Source organism: Meleagris gallopavo, chromosome 13, assembly GCF_905368555.1.
Source record: "Meleagris gallopavo chromosome 13, MGAL_WU_HG_1.1, whole genome shotgun sequence".
Lineage (NCBI taxonomy): Eukaryota > Metazoa > Chordata > Aves > Galliformes > Phasianidae > Meleagris > Meleagris gallopavo.
In genome coordinates, this window is record NC_139416.1 from 7,022,421 (window position 1) to 7,040,523 (window position 18,103).

Below are 18,103 nucleotides of genomic sequence, written 5' to 3' on the forward strand. Positions count from 1 at the left end.
TCCTTTTAAAATGTATAACTGGGTAATAGAGTAGAGAGTTAAATGTGTGGGAATTAAATTAAAAGCTCCTCTTAAATCAGAGCGAGTTAAAATGGAAACCTTATTTAATTGATTTTAAACACTTCTGAATCAAGCTGTTTATTTCTTTCTCTGAAGCCCTTCATGCTACAGCTACAAATCTAATTTCTGTGATTGATTACTGTGATTAAATGATAAAGCATTTTTGTAAGTTCTTGACCTCAATCTGTGCCGTAGTTTAGGAAGCCTAGCTTCTAGATGCTGTCTAACTGAAGGAAATTAAAAGAGGCAAAAAACATTGTATTCATCTGAAAATATACTGATACATGATGATGGAAGAGTATCATTAAAATAAATTATTTTTGTTATACTTCTGGAAAGTACTTTCATAGCAATTCTTTTAAATCCCTACAAAACACTGAAATAAAGACATCTATTGTAGTTAGGAATAACTTTGGCTTGCTGTCCATCCTAGTGAGCAAGTTAAGAAAACAATTAATAGCTTCAAATATTCATAGATCTGCCATAAGACCACAGTGATTCATCTCCTGCTGTATCCTTTATTTTCAATAAAGGCATGTAATGGTCTTTTGACTTAAGTGAAAGCCTCCACATTAGAATTCCAGTCTGCTGATTTCTCTTTAGGCTATTAGGAATATTTCTTCCTTCTAGTTATGGCTATATTGGGATTTGTGTGTGTAGAATAACAGATATTTTTATCTGTGGTTACTGGTTTGTCTGTATTTGCTATCTATATTTATTAATTTTTTTCACTTTCTGGTTTTAAATTTGTAATGTTGAAAGTGTAAGTACTGCATTTAAACCTATAAATGTTTATCTTTCATTCTGCCACATAATTAGATGAAACATTTTTTAATCATTTGTTTCCAACTTGTTTTAATTAGATACTAATAATTGGCATCTTGAATTGTAAACATGTAATCTAAGTAATCATTTTTTTTAGTGAGGCTTTCATTCGAAGGGAGTGTTTTCACTGGTAAAATAGATACTGTATTCCCCAGTGTACCATTACTTTATCACAGACTTGGGTGATAAATAGTAGTAAAGATGGAGATATGGAGGTAGTGGGGGAAAAAAAAAAACCAAAAGATGGACAATTGAATGAAAAGCTTTGAGTATAATACACGTGTGTGAAGTTCTCCAGGCACTCAGGCACAGTTGAAAATCAATGTATGTGTGTATTTGTGTGTGTGTGTGTATATAGATATATTCAACATACATGTATACGGATATATTCAACATACATATATTAGTTCTTTCAATGTGTCTACTTGTAAGGACTCTAATTAAACTAGATCATCTTTGCCTAAATCATTGTTAGTTTTATCGCCTCTCAGAGGCAAGGCTGGATAAACAACTTGTTTAAGGTATAGAATTTATGAGCCAACCTGCATTGTCTTAAAAAATAAAAATTAAAAAATAGATTTTTTGCTTGTCTTTGTGTTTGTTTCTGATGTGGAAGGATAAAGGAAATTGGCATTTCCCTTCTAAATGATGCTTTGATTTATACCTTCCCTTATTGTCCCAATGCATTTGGTATTATTTTGATGTTTTCAAAGTCATAAAATGCACATTGCCAAGGAAAGGGGAATAAAAAGTCTCCTACAGTGAATAACCTTGTCTATCCATTCAAAAGGATTATTTAGACTTGAACTTTATTCTGTATTTAAGTGTAATGCCAAGTTTTCATCTTTGTTTTTGAAATAATGTGTGGTAATTTTTAACTGTTTGAAAAATGAGTATTGAAAAATGAGTATTGAAAGAAAGCATCTTTTTAAAAGTTTACTGCAATTCTTTTTAAAAGAGTATGTCAGGGTGACAAAAAAGAGAAATTGACAACTTGAACTAAGCAAATTGTTTCACCTTTTATAGTTGGATAATTTCACATGATACTGATACAATACATGACATTTAAATGCTCACATTCATTTTAAGTTGTGGTTATGAGTTCTCAGGTTCAGATAATACACTGTCCTAAATATTGTAGATAGTCTAATTTGATTTATGGCTGAGCATTAATTCTATGTACTTGCACTTTTAACAGTGAAATTACAGAAAGGTTTTTCATATTAAGGCCCAGTCAAATTCAAGCATAGGGCAGAAAAAGACCTTTTTTTGTTTTTCACAGAAGTTCAAGAAACATGATTGTAATGTTTTGGGGAAAGTGTTTTAATATTCCATTGTGTTTTAAGTGCATTTGATGCTAGTGCAGGTTTTGAAATACTAACTGATACTGTGCAAAGAAACATAGTTACTTCATCATCAGAAGTATTTTTTCACAAGGTAAATGTTTTGCCCTCCTCTAACTCTGAAATGGAGGGAATGGAAATGTGAATATTGTGAGTTCTTATTATTAGCAGATTCTCCACAGAAATAAAGAAAACTAGAAACTTTCGTAAGGAGAAGTTGCTGAAGCTGCTTCTGCTTGTGACTGCATCCTGGTAGCCTTGGATGCTGTTAAGATATGGAAAAACACCTTCGTGTCACCCTCTGCAATGGCATTATGTTCAAGGTCATAATGAAGAAATGCTTGTGATTATTGCCCTTGGCTCTAACATGCATAGCTAGCCTTGCAGAATGCTGGCTGTTTCGTCTCCTGGCTCCCTTCAGAGAGAGAGGAGGAAACTTCATCTGTTCCCAGTGATGGTTCCTTGTGGGCTTTCAGGGTAGTAACTGAGACTTACCAAGCAATCAGATACACAGCTGGTCAAGTCCTGAAGGTTTTTGCAGTTCTAGTGACAATCGTGATCTTATGGTATCATAGATTGGGTATACACTATTAGCCATCAGAGTACGTGTGAGGCCTGTGTCACTCATTGGTGCTTCCCAGTGACCAGTTAATGTGTATTGGATGACTTCTTCAAAAATGAGATTGTTTGCTATATTCCAGTATTCCAGCCCTTCGTGTCATAAAATAACGAAAAAGCACCAGTATGTTTTAGGGAATACATAAACTGAAAGACCATGATGAGGGATTAAGGAAAACAGTAGATAGGTACACTTGTACTTGAGTCAGAATAAAGTGGGAAGAACAAAGTTATTCCTGCTGTTTTGGACCTATTTATTTAACATATTGTTAGTTTAAATCAAGTATGACATCAGAGTTTTAATTGTGACTGTAAGGCTACCATAAATGCTTATGTATTTTTAAATCTGCTAGCTTTTTTGAGTGATTTTTTTTTTAAATTGAATATATATTTCAGTTGGTTTCAAAATTACAAAGATATTGTAATTTATTATTTTATAGGAAGTAAATTGTTATTTATACATAATGTCTTACAGCAATCAACAAGCATTTTTACTAGAAAATGTCCCATGCAATAATGCAAGCTGCAAGAGTGCACGTCGTATGTTTAAAGTTTTTTGGGAGCTCTCTGACCTAAATCAAATCAAAGATGCAGTCGTAGCAACCTTCTTTGATATCTACGAAGATGTAAGTTCAACTCTTTACTGCGGCAAAGATTCACTTCTGTGCTGCTGTATATGTTTTGTGTTATTCTTACACTGCTTTGTATAAACATTGGCTTTAGAGCACATGGCAGGCAGTGCTTTCAGACTGGGATGTGTCTGCATGCTCTTGAAATGTCCTCTGGAAGATGGGCAGGTAGCAGCAGCCCATTCACTGACCAAAAGTTCGCCAACCCTCCATTTGCTCTGTTTGAACTGCCCTTTTCAACGCCATGGAAGAGACAAACCTCGTGTGTTATCCTTGTTATGTGTGGATGGAGCACTCTAATATTGCCACAGATTAATATAATACTAAATATATTATAATTGGTAGAGGAAAAGTAAACTTTGCTGCACGCTTCTTTTCTTTTGTGCCTCTAAGGGAATGTATTTACTGTATTTAGATGCTATCTAGAGTAAATCAGCATTCTCATTTCTAATTCAACCTTTCTTTTTCCCTCTAGGGAATCTTGGATATCGTTGTAGTAAGCAAGGGCCACTCCAGTGAAGACTTTGCTATCCATACATTAAAAAACAACTTTGAAGTAGATGCATATTTTGTTAAAGTTATTGGTAAGTTATTACCATAAAATGAGGTCAAAATCAGATCTTGAGGGGAATGTGAATATTTGATCCTCTGTATATGATAACATTATGGTAATGCAGTGTGCATGGCAGTACTAGAAAAGAAAAAAATACAGCATGGAAAATGTTAGGGTCTGCAGAAAGAAATTGCATAATCTATACTTGGATAACTCATTTCTGTTTGGTTTCAAAGGTTGGGGTTTTTTCCTAGTTTTAAGTTAGCATACTTAATTTCCAAGCAGTTCTGTCCACTATTGTCCGTACTTCTGTTGTTCTAATATCACTTCAGCAGTTTTTAATAGCAATTTTGACCACGATATCCTTCAAGTAAATAAGTGTTCATTATCTCTGGGTGTGTGCTTTTACTTAGAAAGCAGGTCATATCTCACTTGTTACCTAGAGGCTGTCTAAATCCTTCCTTTCATTTTGGAGCTTTGGTTCTTCACTTCTGCGTCTTAGCAAAATTCTGAAGACAAATACTAGATCTTTAAAAAATCTTCTGGCTTTTGAAGGAAAACTAATTATGAAATGTCAAAAATTATGATCTGTGGGGAAACTGAGTTATTCATTCTAAAAGAGAAGTGTGAAGAAATTTTCAATCCATGAGGATATATAACCATAGGGGAACAAGTGTGTCTGGCTTTTTGTTGTCCATGCAGGATATGATGGAAATTAACAAACTTAAAACAAGAGTAAAGAATAAGAGTAATTTCCTAAACAGTAGCTTTTGAATTACTGATATAAATTCCTGGAGAAGCTGCAGAGTTTCCAACATTAGAGACTTACACAACTAGATTAAACAAACTATGTAGTGTATCTGGTTTTGAGGGAAAGGGCTGGACTTGGCTGAACTCAAGGGCTCCCTTTGGTGAATCTTCTATACAATACCTTCACTAATCTCCAAATGTAACATAGCGCTGTCACTGTAAAAGCAACGTAATTCTACATATATCTATTCTTCAACTTAGACTTTAATGTCTCATGATATTTAAAATTTAGAGCAAGAAGCCTATTAGTCACGAATCTGATAAAAATGTAATTATGCTTATACATATGTATGCCATAATAATTCAGAAGAGAACCATGGCTATCATGACATAGTCCACCATAACTATCTTTTTATCTTGCCTATTTTCAGAATTTAGGCAAGAAACAATAACCAAATATATTTATTTTTATTTGTGCCTTGAATGGTTGTGCTGTTTTCTTTCCAGCAAGGACTTCTGTCTCTTGCCCGTACCGCTGTCATATCAAGCCTAATTTACTAGAGTTTCTCTTCCCATATCCTTTGGAAATGATGCAGAATCTAGGCCAAAATGAACTGGTTTCATTTCAGTGATCTTCTGCATGGAGCATATTTCATGTTCTGCATGATCTATTCTGATAGTATGTTTCCATGTCTGAGTCAGTTTGGTGTTTTCATCCTAAATTTATGTATTACATAGCATGAAATATATCTTAACATAACAATTTAGGATGACAGATAGCATGGCAAGGGTATGTGAATTAATTAAACCGTTGGTTTAAAAGGCTACTGTTACATTATGATATTTGTAATTGAGAGTAATTAGGTTTTCAAATTGCATGCCCTACCATGTTCTTCCAGACTGCAAAGGTGTTGAGCTTTGAGCTCATTGCTTGGCTGCTCTCCTTCATATTTGAGAAGGGATAAAAGGTAAAGCTTTAAGTGAACTCAAAGAGAAAACTGAACAAGAAAAACAGGAGGTTCGCTGTGGAGAAATTGTTTGCCTTTGTGTTATTTCAATATACGTAATGATTCTGAAGCATACATTCTGCTAAGGTAAACAGAATTACATCCACTACTAGGGGCTGATTTATGTGTTACTTACTCTGTAGTTTGGCCTTTATTTTCATCATATTAGACTACAATGATTTGTCATGCTGATGGAAGCAGTACTCTTTTTAAATAATGCTGAGTATGGATAGTGTAATAATGACAAGCATGCAGAAAACATTCTAGAAAAATGCTTCATTTCACAAAGCTACATTAGACAGACAATTGTGTGATATTTTGAATGGGTAATAGAATAATTTTCAGCATCAGTATTACATATATCTTAAAAAAGGTTTGCTTTGATTTTTAGCACTGTACTCAGATACGCTCATGTTTTTGTAGAAACCCCAGAAAATGGAAATTAAAGTAGCTTAAAAACATTTCTGCTGTGACACGGGAGGGAGTATTTATAATAAAACAGGTTTTATGCCCATTGGTGTATCACTAAATGCACTGTGTTCATTTATTTGGTATATGGACGATGAAAGTAGTCAAATGAACTTGGTCAGGTTATTTGTTCCCACAGTGAAATTGAACAGCAAATTGCTACGTGCTGTTTTGCATCAAAATAGGAAGAGATGGCTCCACTTGAACGTGCATCTTTATCTAACGTACAAAATAAATTTGTAGCTTGTTGTCTTTTATTAGATACGTGCACCATCTTCAAATTGTACTTTGCCATACCTTCACGTTAATTGTCTAGATTTCCTTTTTGACTGTATAGATAGATTATAGATTTTTCTCTATTTGGATGTTTAAAAACTTTAACTTTGAAATAATTTCCATTCAGATTTTCATAGAAAATACAAGTAGTCCTTATTATACTAGTTTGGGATGATTTTTGATCAGACTATTACACTGTTACATATACTGCTTAGTACTTCTGTCACCACACATTTTGTACCCGAGCTTTTGTGCATCTAATATTTAATGTGACAGGATGTTCTAGGTTACAGAACAGATGGCTTTCATTGTCCCTTAGTTGATTATAAATGTTTAACATTACTGTAGTCAACTGATTTTTCAAGCTGACAAGTAATTCAGCAACTGTCATATGCTTTAGATATTAAGAAGCATTATGCACATCTGCTTATAATACTTCTGAATAACACTTCTAAATATTCTTAAACAGGTGATGGGACTTGATTTGAATCAAGTTTTAAAGCTACCACCTGTATTTAGGGAAAAGCCTTTACTTTCCTCTTTTCCAGTTAAAAAAAAATAATAATAAAGCTGAATTTCTGACAAGTATATTTGAAATGGTTAGAAGGGCAATGAGTAAAATGTACAGTCTGCTATGTTTTAACATGTTTTAATTTGGATTTTTTTTCAACTGACAAATGTTTCTTTAGGAAGCAAGCTAACCAGTGAGGTATGAGAAAACAGTGATTAGCTGATAAATTTCTGCAGAGAAATATACTTCAAGCAAATTAGCATTCTTGTAGTGCATAAGTTATAATGAATAAAATCTGTTTTCTTTATCTATCTTAATGGACACGTGACATCTATTATTATATTTTAATAGATTTTTTGAGGTTGTGCTTGTAAGATGGCTTCTTAATATAAATACTGTAAGCTTACTTTCTGTTCTTGCAGTTCTCAGTGGCCTCTGTTCTAATGACTGTCCTCGGAAAATAACAGTAAGTGTAATTATGTCTTTACAATACTTTTTAGGTTTAAATAAGCTGGGGTCTAATTATGCTGACAATTGTTCACATACATAACTAAGATAGTTACTGACTAGAAGAATGTGTGATCCAAATATCGACTGGCCAAGTTGTGCATGTTTGAGACTATCTTTCTCCAGTTGTCTCCATTGATTGATTCTGCAGTGAGATTTGTTATGCAGCATCCCAGGGGCTGGGTTATGTCAGGTACAAGAAAAACATGTAATACAGCTGGATGTCCAATCCATGAAATGTGCCAGGTCTTGATCAGGGCAGTCATAAAGGCCAGGCAAAACACTGTGGGACAATTTCAGCTATTGGGTTCTAGGTAGCAACTTCTGGGCTAAAATCGGGTACATGGGTACAAGGAAGAAAAAGGAAGAAAGGGAAAGAAATGTACCTGGTTTTGATGGTTCTGCAGATTAGCTACATGTAGATGTCTTAATTCTATTTCAAATCTTTTAATTATCTCCAGAGACCCTGAAAAACACCTGTTTTCTGTTAACTTTCAATTAGCAAATGACAATATTCACAGAGAAAGGCCTAAAAGGGGAACTCAGGAATCAAAGTTATTTTTGCAGAGCTGAATTGCAAAAGCTGTGAGCTTAAAATATAGTTTGAAAATTAAAAAACAACCTGCTTCAAAAGAAAGCAACCTTTTGTTCAAGCCTATTTTAAGACATCAGATTAATTTCTGATAAAAGATTGTAAGAGGTTTTTGGTAGTATTATTAGCTTACTTGCCAAAATGAAGAGGTTTAGAAAGCAGATGTTCAACAGATGTTGAACACTTGATAGTCAAGATCATTGAAATACTATTGCCTTCACTGTAAAAAACAAACATACAAAACTTAGTGTCATGAGGTATGTTACGTCAGAATACAATTGCCTGGCCAAGACAATAATAATGCACATTTTTTAACATCAAATAACGTTCATCTTTCATAGTTCTGCATTAACATCATTTTTCTGTCTCCTTATGCCTCTCTCTAGCTAATTACTATTTTCCAAGATATGATACTGGCTTTCATCATCATTATTTATTCTTATGCTTAACAACTTACTGTTTTTTGAGGCATGATGCAAGACATTCATCATCTCTTCTTCATTGAACTTTCTGCAACTCATCTGAAAGGTCTTTTTACTGAACTGGATGTCATAATACCAGCTTGAATTCACTGTTAGAAGAAAAAAGAAAAATGCCTTTATTTAAAATCTTCTCTTGTAGCTGTTCCCTGTCCCTCCTACCTTAACAGATAATTTCCCCCCCACGTATGCTCCTGCTATTCTCACATAGGTACATGACACGGTTCATCATTCAATAATCCACAACTCCCTTTGATTTTCCTTCCTTTTTTTTTACCCCTATAACTGTACTTTGATGTTTAAGCACATCTTCTCTCTCCAAATAATTTATTTAAAATAGGTATTGGTACCTGAAAATTAACTGTTCAATTGTTTTAATTAAATAAAACATTGCTGAATAATGATAATAATTTTGAATTTATATTCTATTTTCAGATTAAGAAACTCCATTTTTGAGCATTCTCAAAATCTTGAATGAGTCCTGTTTTGGGTTTAGGATTGGGTTTTTGTTTTTTTTTTCAGAACATGCAGTAATAATTTGAGGTTTTAGTTTTTTAATATATTTAAAGCTCCATAGGAAATATTCAAACTTTTGCCATAGGACTGAATAGTATTGCTTTCTTCATGAGAAATGGAATGGTACTTAGACAACTGATTAGTCTTACTTTGAAAATGAATTCCCATTGCTATGGGCAATGTAAGAGCAAGACTTCAAAATAATCTATATTCCGAAGAAAACATTAATCTGTAAAAGTTTGCTTTAATATTTTTATTACTAGAGCTTTGTCTGTTCCTAAAATTTTGTCTGCTTCTTTTCCCTCCCCTATCACTTTTAGCCTTTTGGTGTTAATCAGCCTGGTCCTTACATCATGTATACAACCGTTGATGCAAATGGATACTTGAAAAATGGGTCAGGTAAGATAATCTCATAAAAATAGACATTGCTAAATAATGGCAATAATCTAAGGAAAGAGATGTGGGTATTCTGGGTCCCAAATCAGTGATAATGCTCTCACCCTGAGCACTGTGCTCAGAACTGTTTATTCTACCTGAGGAAATATAGAGAAATAATGTGACTTTAAATGTGTACAAGATAGCTGCAAAAACATACTCTGATACTCTGTAGTACTTCTGCATTCATACATGCTTAAAGTTGGGCTTGGAATTTTAAGGCTACATTTTTGTTTAAGCTAGCGATTACTGCCAATGTATGAAAATGCTGAGTATTTTTTTCAAATTGTACAAATTCAGTTTTACAAACTAATCTTCTAGTTTTGCTCTTCGCTTCGTTGCTCTGAAAGTTTTCTTCATAAGCTAAATCTAAGAGCTTACTTCGCTAGGAACACTTAAAACACCACAGTAAATCTAGAGATTTGTAGTTAATCTAAGAGGAGAGCCCAGTGCATCAGGCCATGCCCTTAGGCAGGCAGTGCTGGTGGGTAACAATTAGCATATCTCATTATTGGCAGTCAGCAAGATGATGGCTGGTAGACTTTGTCAGAGCCAAGTCACTGTAGAGCCTATTTTGTTAACCATATAAAAAAAAAAATAAATAAAAAAAAAAAAAAAAAACACTGGCAAAGGTTTGTTCAAGATCTCTCTTTTTTTCCCTGGATTCCTGTGGATGTGAAACTCACTTCAGTATGCTGTTTTTTTGGTTATCTGTAGTCCTAAATAATTTGCATACACGAGCCTGCTGAAGCGAAGTGTAACTGAAGAATAGATGCTGCAAGTAAAACTGCCGGTTCTGTAGAATCAACAGTTAAGTAGAAAACAAAATTCCACGTGAGAAAAAGACTTTAAGTAGAGACCAGCAGCTATTTATTCTGTTTTGTCCTCCAGCTGGCCGTGTGGTCAACGTACCGTTGGAATTAGCCATAGCCTGAAATGTTCTTGCCCAAGCAGTAGGAAAGGAGCACAGCGGGGGGGGGGGGGGGGGGGGAAGAAAGAAAAGGAAGAAAAAGCTTAGTGTACTGTGGAGAAGTTATGAAGAAACAGAAGATAAGTCTGAAAGATGTTGCATGTTCCAGGCAGGAAGTAGGCCTGCTTGGAGAGGGGTGCAGGATTTCTCACCATGCAAATGCAGACATGTTTTGTTTCACACTTTGCCTTGGTTTTGAAGGCAATTAAATTAAAGATGGGTTTTTAGAGATTGATACTGTGTTGTCCATGTTACTTTAATGCTCACTGGTGTACCTTTTCTGCTCTGTACTTTTTAATGACTGGATGTTTTGAGTATTGATTAATTTTGCTTCCATGTTGCATATTGACTGTAGACTTGAGTTCTGCGAAGAGTACTAAGAATGCTAAGAATACTACTTACGAATACTGTTGAAAATGAGCAATTTTATTGTACCCATCCCTTTTTTCAAAGGCTTAACTGCTTGCTTTTCTACAGATCAAAAGTGCAAACAGCTTGTAATTATCATCATATCTTAATAAAAGCCCTTCTTTCTTTTCACAAATCTGTTTAATAAAAATTAATCTCTTCTTTCTGCTGTTATCTAAGCTACTTGCAGTTGATTGCTGCACCTCTACTCTTCAGGGCTGTCCTCTGAGAATATGGGTATCAGGTATCAGCTAAAGCTGCTTTGTGACAGCTGCTGGTAGAGTTCCTGGAAATTACTGAAACTTCTAGATTACAAAATTTCTTTCCAGCCTACCACTAGAAGTTAGTTTGGTGCATTCTTTGAATGAACATGCATCTAAATGAAGAGGTCAGTGAGTTTAAGGAAGTGTAATGTATTTACTCCTTCAGACTCCCTTGTACTGAATGTGGGCCTGCCTAAATTTAGTACACCTGTTAAAGGAAAAAACAGCTTCATAATCCCTTTGGCCATGTATGTTTTCAGAAGATATCTGTGCACAATTGTATTATTAGAAGTACTGATAGTAACAAAAAAAGACTTCTTTGCATAAATAAAGAAAGGCATTAATGGCACCATCAAACTGATCTTTTCTTCATTAGCAGAGAGCTATGAAATGACTATAAATCAAATCAACTATAACACAAGCTCTGCTGAGATCTAATTATACTCATCTAGATGCAACATTTGTGTAGTCAGAGCAGTTTTTCATTCTATTTATTTGTGCTTAACACTATCTCAGACTTGGAAGTCTGATATTTCAAGTGAAGTCATACTATACATTTATAAGATCGCATCTAGCAGCTAGTAGAATTTGTATTATCCAATTCCTTAAAGCATTTTCTATTTGGGATTGTTACTGGTATTGGGATACCAGAAATTGTAACTGTAGAGGATTAGAAGTTGGCAGACATGGATGGTTTATGATATGCTGTTTTTTAAAATAAACTTAATTTTTGTAAATTGACATAAGTTTCAAATGAACTTATTAAAACTATCTTAAGGAAACAGAGAATTACAAGTTCAGATAGGATTGGTTTGTGAACACTCATTATTTCAGCAATCTTATATTATAACCCGGTGACAAAATAAAGATGTTCCAACTCCTGACCTCTGTGTCATGGAAGAATGCCAGTAACTTACAAATTCCCTGTATCTGCACGCGAATAAAGCTCATTTAAAATTTGGACCTATTTTACATATCATTTTCTTAATCTTGGGGAGTTGGGGATGTTGGTAGTTTTTATTTGTTTTCTGGATCTCTTGAAAGGGAAATAAGTAAATTTTTTTTAAAACCAATGTCCTAGGGTTTGGTAGTTCTTTTCAGGAGGGTTGCTTTTAGGAATGCAAAGCTCAATTTACTTACAATTTACTGTGGGAAATATCTATCAAATATGATTTCATACTGCTGTAGTACTCTTAATCTTCACTACTACCATATTTGCAATAATAAAAACCTAATAGAGCCCAATCATGATTAATTTCCTTTTCTGTTTTGACATTATAAAATAACAGTAATGAATTCCAAGTGCATATATGACCCTCACAGTACTGCTAGAGGGAATTTTGTAATACTCTTTGATCAACTTCTCAACTGTAATGTGTTAATAGATTTTTTGAGTCTGTGTAATTCCTGCAAGTACTTCTCAGTCACATTTTCTGAACCTATTATATTAAGTTTTTAGCTAAACTTTCTTCTTTCTCAAGTCCTACTTGTAAAATTCAATAAATATACTTCTAACTGGAATTATTGGCCTACAGGTTATTATTTTGATATGCATTGTCTGTTAGAGCCAAATCATATTCTATCTGACTGCCAAGAAAAACCTCAAGCGGCGCTTTCATATATATGTATTGGCTGACAGTACCAAACCCAGATGGCATTTTTGGGCCATGTATAAGCCTAAAAAACATCTTTTCCACATTGAGCTTTGAAAGTATGGCATCTATATGCCATCTTAAAACTCATTTTTATCTTTTTTTTTCCCATTTTTTATATAATATCATGGAACAATTCATATCCAAAGCTTTTAATTTTATGAAAGCAATAATGAAAGAATTTTATAGTTTATAATTACCTTTTCTATATATCTGTATATATTCTATATATCTATGTAATCTCTTTCCAAAAAAGTAACATAGCAATGTTGTTCTTTTTCTAATGAAAAGAACATTCCACATTCAGTTTGTTTTCCTGTCACTGTTGCTATTTGCTATCTTTACCAGAAGTTTTACCAGAGGAACAGTTATTGGTTGGACCATCTGAAACCAAACTAAAGAAGAAGAAATGTTCACCGTTCTATTTCTGATGTTCCTAATTCTGCAGGCCACTAGTTGTGAAATACAGTATCTTTTATGTATGCAGTATTCATGCAAACAGTAGAATAACAAGGCACATACGGCTGTTCTTATCAAATTCATTTTGAAGTTCTTTGATCTGCCAAGTCTTAACTACAGCAAATTTGCATAATTGAGAGGGTATTTTAAAACGTTGTTAGAATTATTCTCTCTACTGTTAACATTCCAGTATGTTGTTAAAAGATAGCAGAATAATAATTAGCGTGTATTCAGTGCTTTTTACTTCTACATTCCTCAATTTGCCTGTAATCTTACAAGAAATATTGTTAAATTAACTAAAAGGAATAGCAGTTGCCAAAATGAGCATAAGTATTGGGTCTTACATCTTCCGTTAGCATTTCCACAGACCTTTCCTCTCTGAGAAGCAATTCAAATGCAACAGCTTTTTATATTGAATGCATTTTATGATCAGGTTAGGTTCTGGTGTAAATCTGGGAGAGGTAGGTAAATTAATTTCAGCCGTGTGCTCTGATCCTGCAACCTGCCTTTTCCTTGTTTTTTCTCTTGGAGTTTCTATTTTTCAGGAGTTGCAGCTCCATGTCTGTATTTCCAGGTTTTCATTTGCTTCCAGGGATCTTGTAATATTTTTCTGAGAAAGGATTCAGCTGAAAAACTTCAATCAAGAATACCTGGAATAAGCTAGAGTACAATAGCAGAACTTGAGCATAGAGTAAATTAAAGCTGTTCTTGGCATGGTGGAGGTGCATGAGCTGAATCTAACAGTTCTGACCATGGCTAAACTTCAGATGTGACATTTTTGCCAGCTGTTGTACTTCTTAAATAGCTATTTTTCTGTGTTTTATTGAAAAGGCTACTTATTCAGTAAGTTTGATTCCATTTATTTTATTATCAACCGAGTTTCTTAGAATTAATATCCTTGTGGGCTCAAAATAACATAAATTGGAACAAATTCTTTATATAGGGCAGCTGGTTAATTTACTGAAGTATTTTGAGAAACTGCACAAAGACAATTTCATGCCATAGCACCAGCACGAGAAGCATTTTACATCTGTTATTAGAGAGTTGCAAAGGCTGAATAGCTCTGTAGAAACATCATACCATGAACAAGCTACCTTTAGCTATCACCTTCTTTTTATTCGGTTTTCTCTCTGCTACCTTTTCACTACACTCCAATTTTTCTGTCTTTCTGCTTTCTTTCTCCCTCTGCCACGCAACATCTGAGCCCTCAAATACCTTAACTTTCTCTCCTTTGTAGGCGAGAAGCCTTGAAGCTTGTCTGTCTGCAGCTTTGCAGTGACAGATAGGACTGGCAGCTCTGCACTTCCATAACCTGAGCAGGACTTGGCTGACTCTTTGGCATGCTGACTAGGTAGACAGCTGAGGGAAAATACAGCTCTCTATAGATATTTTTGTGATAAGGGCACCTCTGGCAGAGAGGGCCTGTTATAAAAAGCTTTTTGAGATGTTGTTTGATGTATGTAGCAAGCACATACCAAACAGGGCTGGAGCGTCAAGGTGATATGTATTTGTGTTTTGTCTGCAGCTTCTGCTATGGACTTCTTAGTTTTCTCTCTTAAAGTTAAAATAGGTGTATATATGATTTTATACTTAGTAAGGGTTATTGTTGCAGTTTGTATCTACCAAAAATTTTATGAATGTCGGCCAAGAGCCACAGAACAGTAAATTCTTTGTGTTTACTCAGAAATGAATATTCATGACTATCCATTACATTATTCTGTGAACACCTTTGTTGGGCTGCTTATATGGATCAAGTCATAATTTGCTTAAGCAGCTGGCTGAAGTTCCATGCTCTGATAAATACTGCAACTCATTTTAGAGCTCTGGTTTTGTTTAAAGCTTCCCATGACAGAAGGAAGGATAAGTCCTGGATAAGTCCTGCCCTTCTGGCATTATGAAATCTGTTTACTCTTTGTTGTTGCATTGTGTTCTCATGTGTCTCAAAAGCAATTTGTTATGTAGAATTCTACCATATAGAATATGGTATAGATGGAAATACCTCGAGTCGTTTAATAATTGAATATCTGAATTCTGTTAGGAGATATTTTGGTTGCTATAGATAGAGACGACTGTAGTATGTTTTTCTATATAACTTCTTTTTGTATAGAAACCTTTCTTGAACTCTTAATAATGCATGCAGTATTATCAAACTTGAAATATTCAGGTGTTATAAATAAGACAACTTTACCCTGTGCGAAGGGTTTGAATATCAATAATATGGTCATATAATTTTTGCTTTTCTTAAAAGGTTGGTTATTCTAGCTTTACTCTGTAATTTTGTGGTGAAAGTTGTTATTATTGAAGACATGTTCCAGTATAATTGGATCATTGGTGCTTGGGCTGTCAGAAGTATCACAGATGTTAGCAGCACCGGAGGCATCTAAGTTGCAAATACACATATTCCATCCACTTCTGGAACTCCAGGAAAAAAAAATATTGTAGAAAAAGGCAAAAGATGAAGTGCTGTGCTCATGTAGAATTTCCTTAGCAAACACCCAAGTCACAAGAAGGAAATATCCTCAGCGCTTCAGAAGCTCAGGTCGCCATTCTGCGTATCCCTAACCAAAAAAGGAGCTTTTACTCCACTGTATTTCTTTGTTCTCTCATCAGCAGGCTACAACTCCAAAGGCAGTAATAAGGGAACTAAAGTAAAGCTTTCCGTGAGAGCTGAGGAATTTTTCCAACTGTTTGAAAGCTTTCCAGCTTGTTTAGGTGTTTTGGTGGCTGCCAGAAAAGATGTTTTCTGCAATAAAGTGTTTGTTTTTGATCAGAAAAGCCACCTAAATTTTTAAGGGGTAAAAAAGAATATGCCTAAAACTAAGCAACTCTTACATTTTTGTAAGACATGCATGATTGGGATTTTTTTTTACAAGTTAATACATCACAAATACTATTTATAGTATTAACAGTTACTATTTATATACATATGTATATAACAGACTTTGACAAATACATCATTTCTCCAATTAGAGGAAACAAAGTAGTATTTTCTTGTATGAAAATATCTTTGGCTATTCAGTCCTCTAATAGATCAAATGTGGGGGACTTTTGAAAGCCTAAATATTTTTACTATATTTTAAATTAATCTGAATGGTTTTAATAATTTGTATCTGCAAGTGAAGCTTTGTAATTAAAGTTTAATAATTAAAAAAGAGAGAGAGACTGCAGATCTGAAATGGAAGCTTCCATTAGTTGGAAGTTTTTTTAGTGGTCTCATATATTCTGCTCTGTATTTCCTCAAAATGTGTTTAAACTGTTTGAAAAATATCAGCATTGTGCATCTAGCTATGTAGGTTCAACTGAGCTGCTTCAGATGTCCTGATTCACACATAATCAGTTCTGTTTAAAAAAAAAATAATAATAGCATTGCATCTACATGTAAATGCAATCACCTTCCATTAATAAAGTTCGATTGGTTGCATTTTAGCACTTACACTGAAGTCACCCTGAAGTAAGCTGTTGAGGACATTCAGCAAGTTTGTGTCAGCATAATGGAAATAGAAGGAATACGTCTTCATTCAGATATAACAGAACAAGTACTGTATGTGTTACAGACAATACACAATTCAGTATTCAGACAAGACTTTCAAAAGGTTAATGGTATGGACTGCTTCAAATTTTATATGCCAGACTTGGAAAACAAGGAGATAGATATGGAGATGACCAGAACTGTTTTTCAATATCAACTTTGTGAGGCTTGGCTGCCTAACATTGTGAACTTTTTCATAAAAATTCAGACTGACAGGCTGAAACCACTGAAAACCATGTCTTAAAGTGGTGTGTTTTCTTACTCTAAGCTTTTTGAAGCAATGAACTTACTGACTTCTAATTTAAAATGAAAACATTTATGACAACACCATATTCTGAGTTCATAGCACATGATATATCTGAGTGCTTCCAGATAGCTTTCTTTTTAAGAAACGACTGCAAGAAAAGACTGTTTGTGCTGTTAGTAGGAAAATGTAAGTGTTGAATAGCCTTTAAAGGAGTATTAATGCACAGCATGTACAGGTGAATGCTGCTTTGTGTTTCTTTTTTTTTTTTTTAAATCTTGTTTATAGTACCAGTTTTATTAGTCAAGTGAAGAAAACTGTGAAGCAACAACTCTTTCTCCATCTTGCTAACACTTCAGAAAGCTTAAGGAACAATCTTAATGTAAGCAGTAAATCCCACCCTCCTACTGAAGATGGAATGGTATTTTCAGATTTTCTTGGCATAAGTAGAAATCTGTCCACAATAATTTTACAACATAGCAAATATTAGAGTTGCAGTTCAAATTAAATTTGAAATATTTTCATAAGTAAATTAATTATTGGTAACTGCAAACTTCAGGTGGCTCTTGATTAAACATTAAAATAAATAAAGCAATAAATTGCTAACAGTAGTCTGTCACTTTTTAATTGTTGCTCAAGGTTTTTATGCTTCTCAGATAAACATTAGTCCTTTTTTATTACTTTTTGCAATTCTAAATGGAGTGTTTAAGTAACTACCAAACTTTTGTAGAAATTGATAGATGCAAGTGGAATAAAGCAAGAAATCATTTCAATGATCTCCCGTATTTATAGTCAGTTGATTTTAAAATAAACTAGAACCTTCTACTTGCCGTCCTCCCAAGTCCTGCTTAGATAACTTCTCCTCATTTTAAGGCAGATTAAATAAAAGTATTTGTGCTGTATAGTAGGAAGCATTTCTTTCTGACCTTTGCGTATGATTCACTTACATCCTGAAGCATAAGATTTCATCATCCTTATCCAAGTAGGCATAAGAACCAGTATCAGAGGC

General features: G+C 34.2%; 1 protein-coding gene across 3 annotated transcripts in view; it reads left to right on the plus strand.

Annotated features, from left to right (window-relative positions):
* ITFG1 (integrin alpha FG-GAP repeat containing 1) overlaps positions 1–18,103 on the plus strand; it is a 71,434-nt gene that overhangs the window by 45,281 nt on the left and 8,050 nt on the right. For 2 of the 3 annotated variants that reach the window (XR_014886178.1, XM_085235166.1), the window contains exons 11-14: positions 3,322–3,472; positions 3,951–4,059; positions 7,463–7,506; positions 9,455–9,533. Coding sequence is in view for 2 of the 3 variants with exons in the window: in XM_085235166.1 (XP_085091292.1) it covers positions 3,322–3,472; positions 3,951–4,059; positions 7,463–7,506; positions 9,455–9,533 (383 nt within the window). In the remaining variant the exon portion in view is untranslated. Of the gene's footprint in view, positions 1–3,321; positions 3,473–3,950; positions 4,060–7,462; positions 7,507–9,454; positions 9,534–10,286; positions 12,732–18,103 lie in introns of those variants that run through there. The other variant, XM_085235167.1, reaches the window with a different exon arrangement.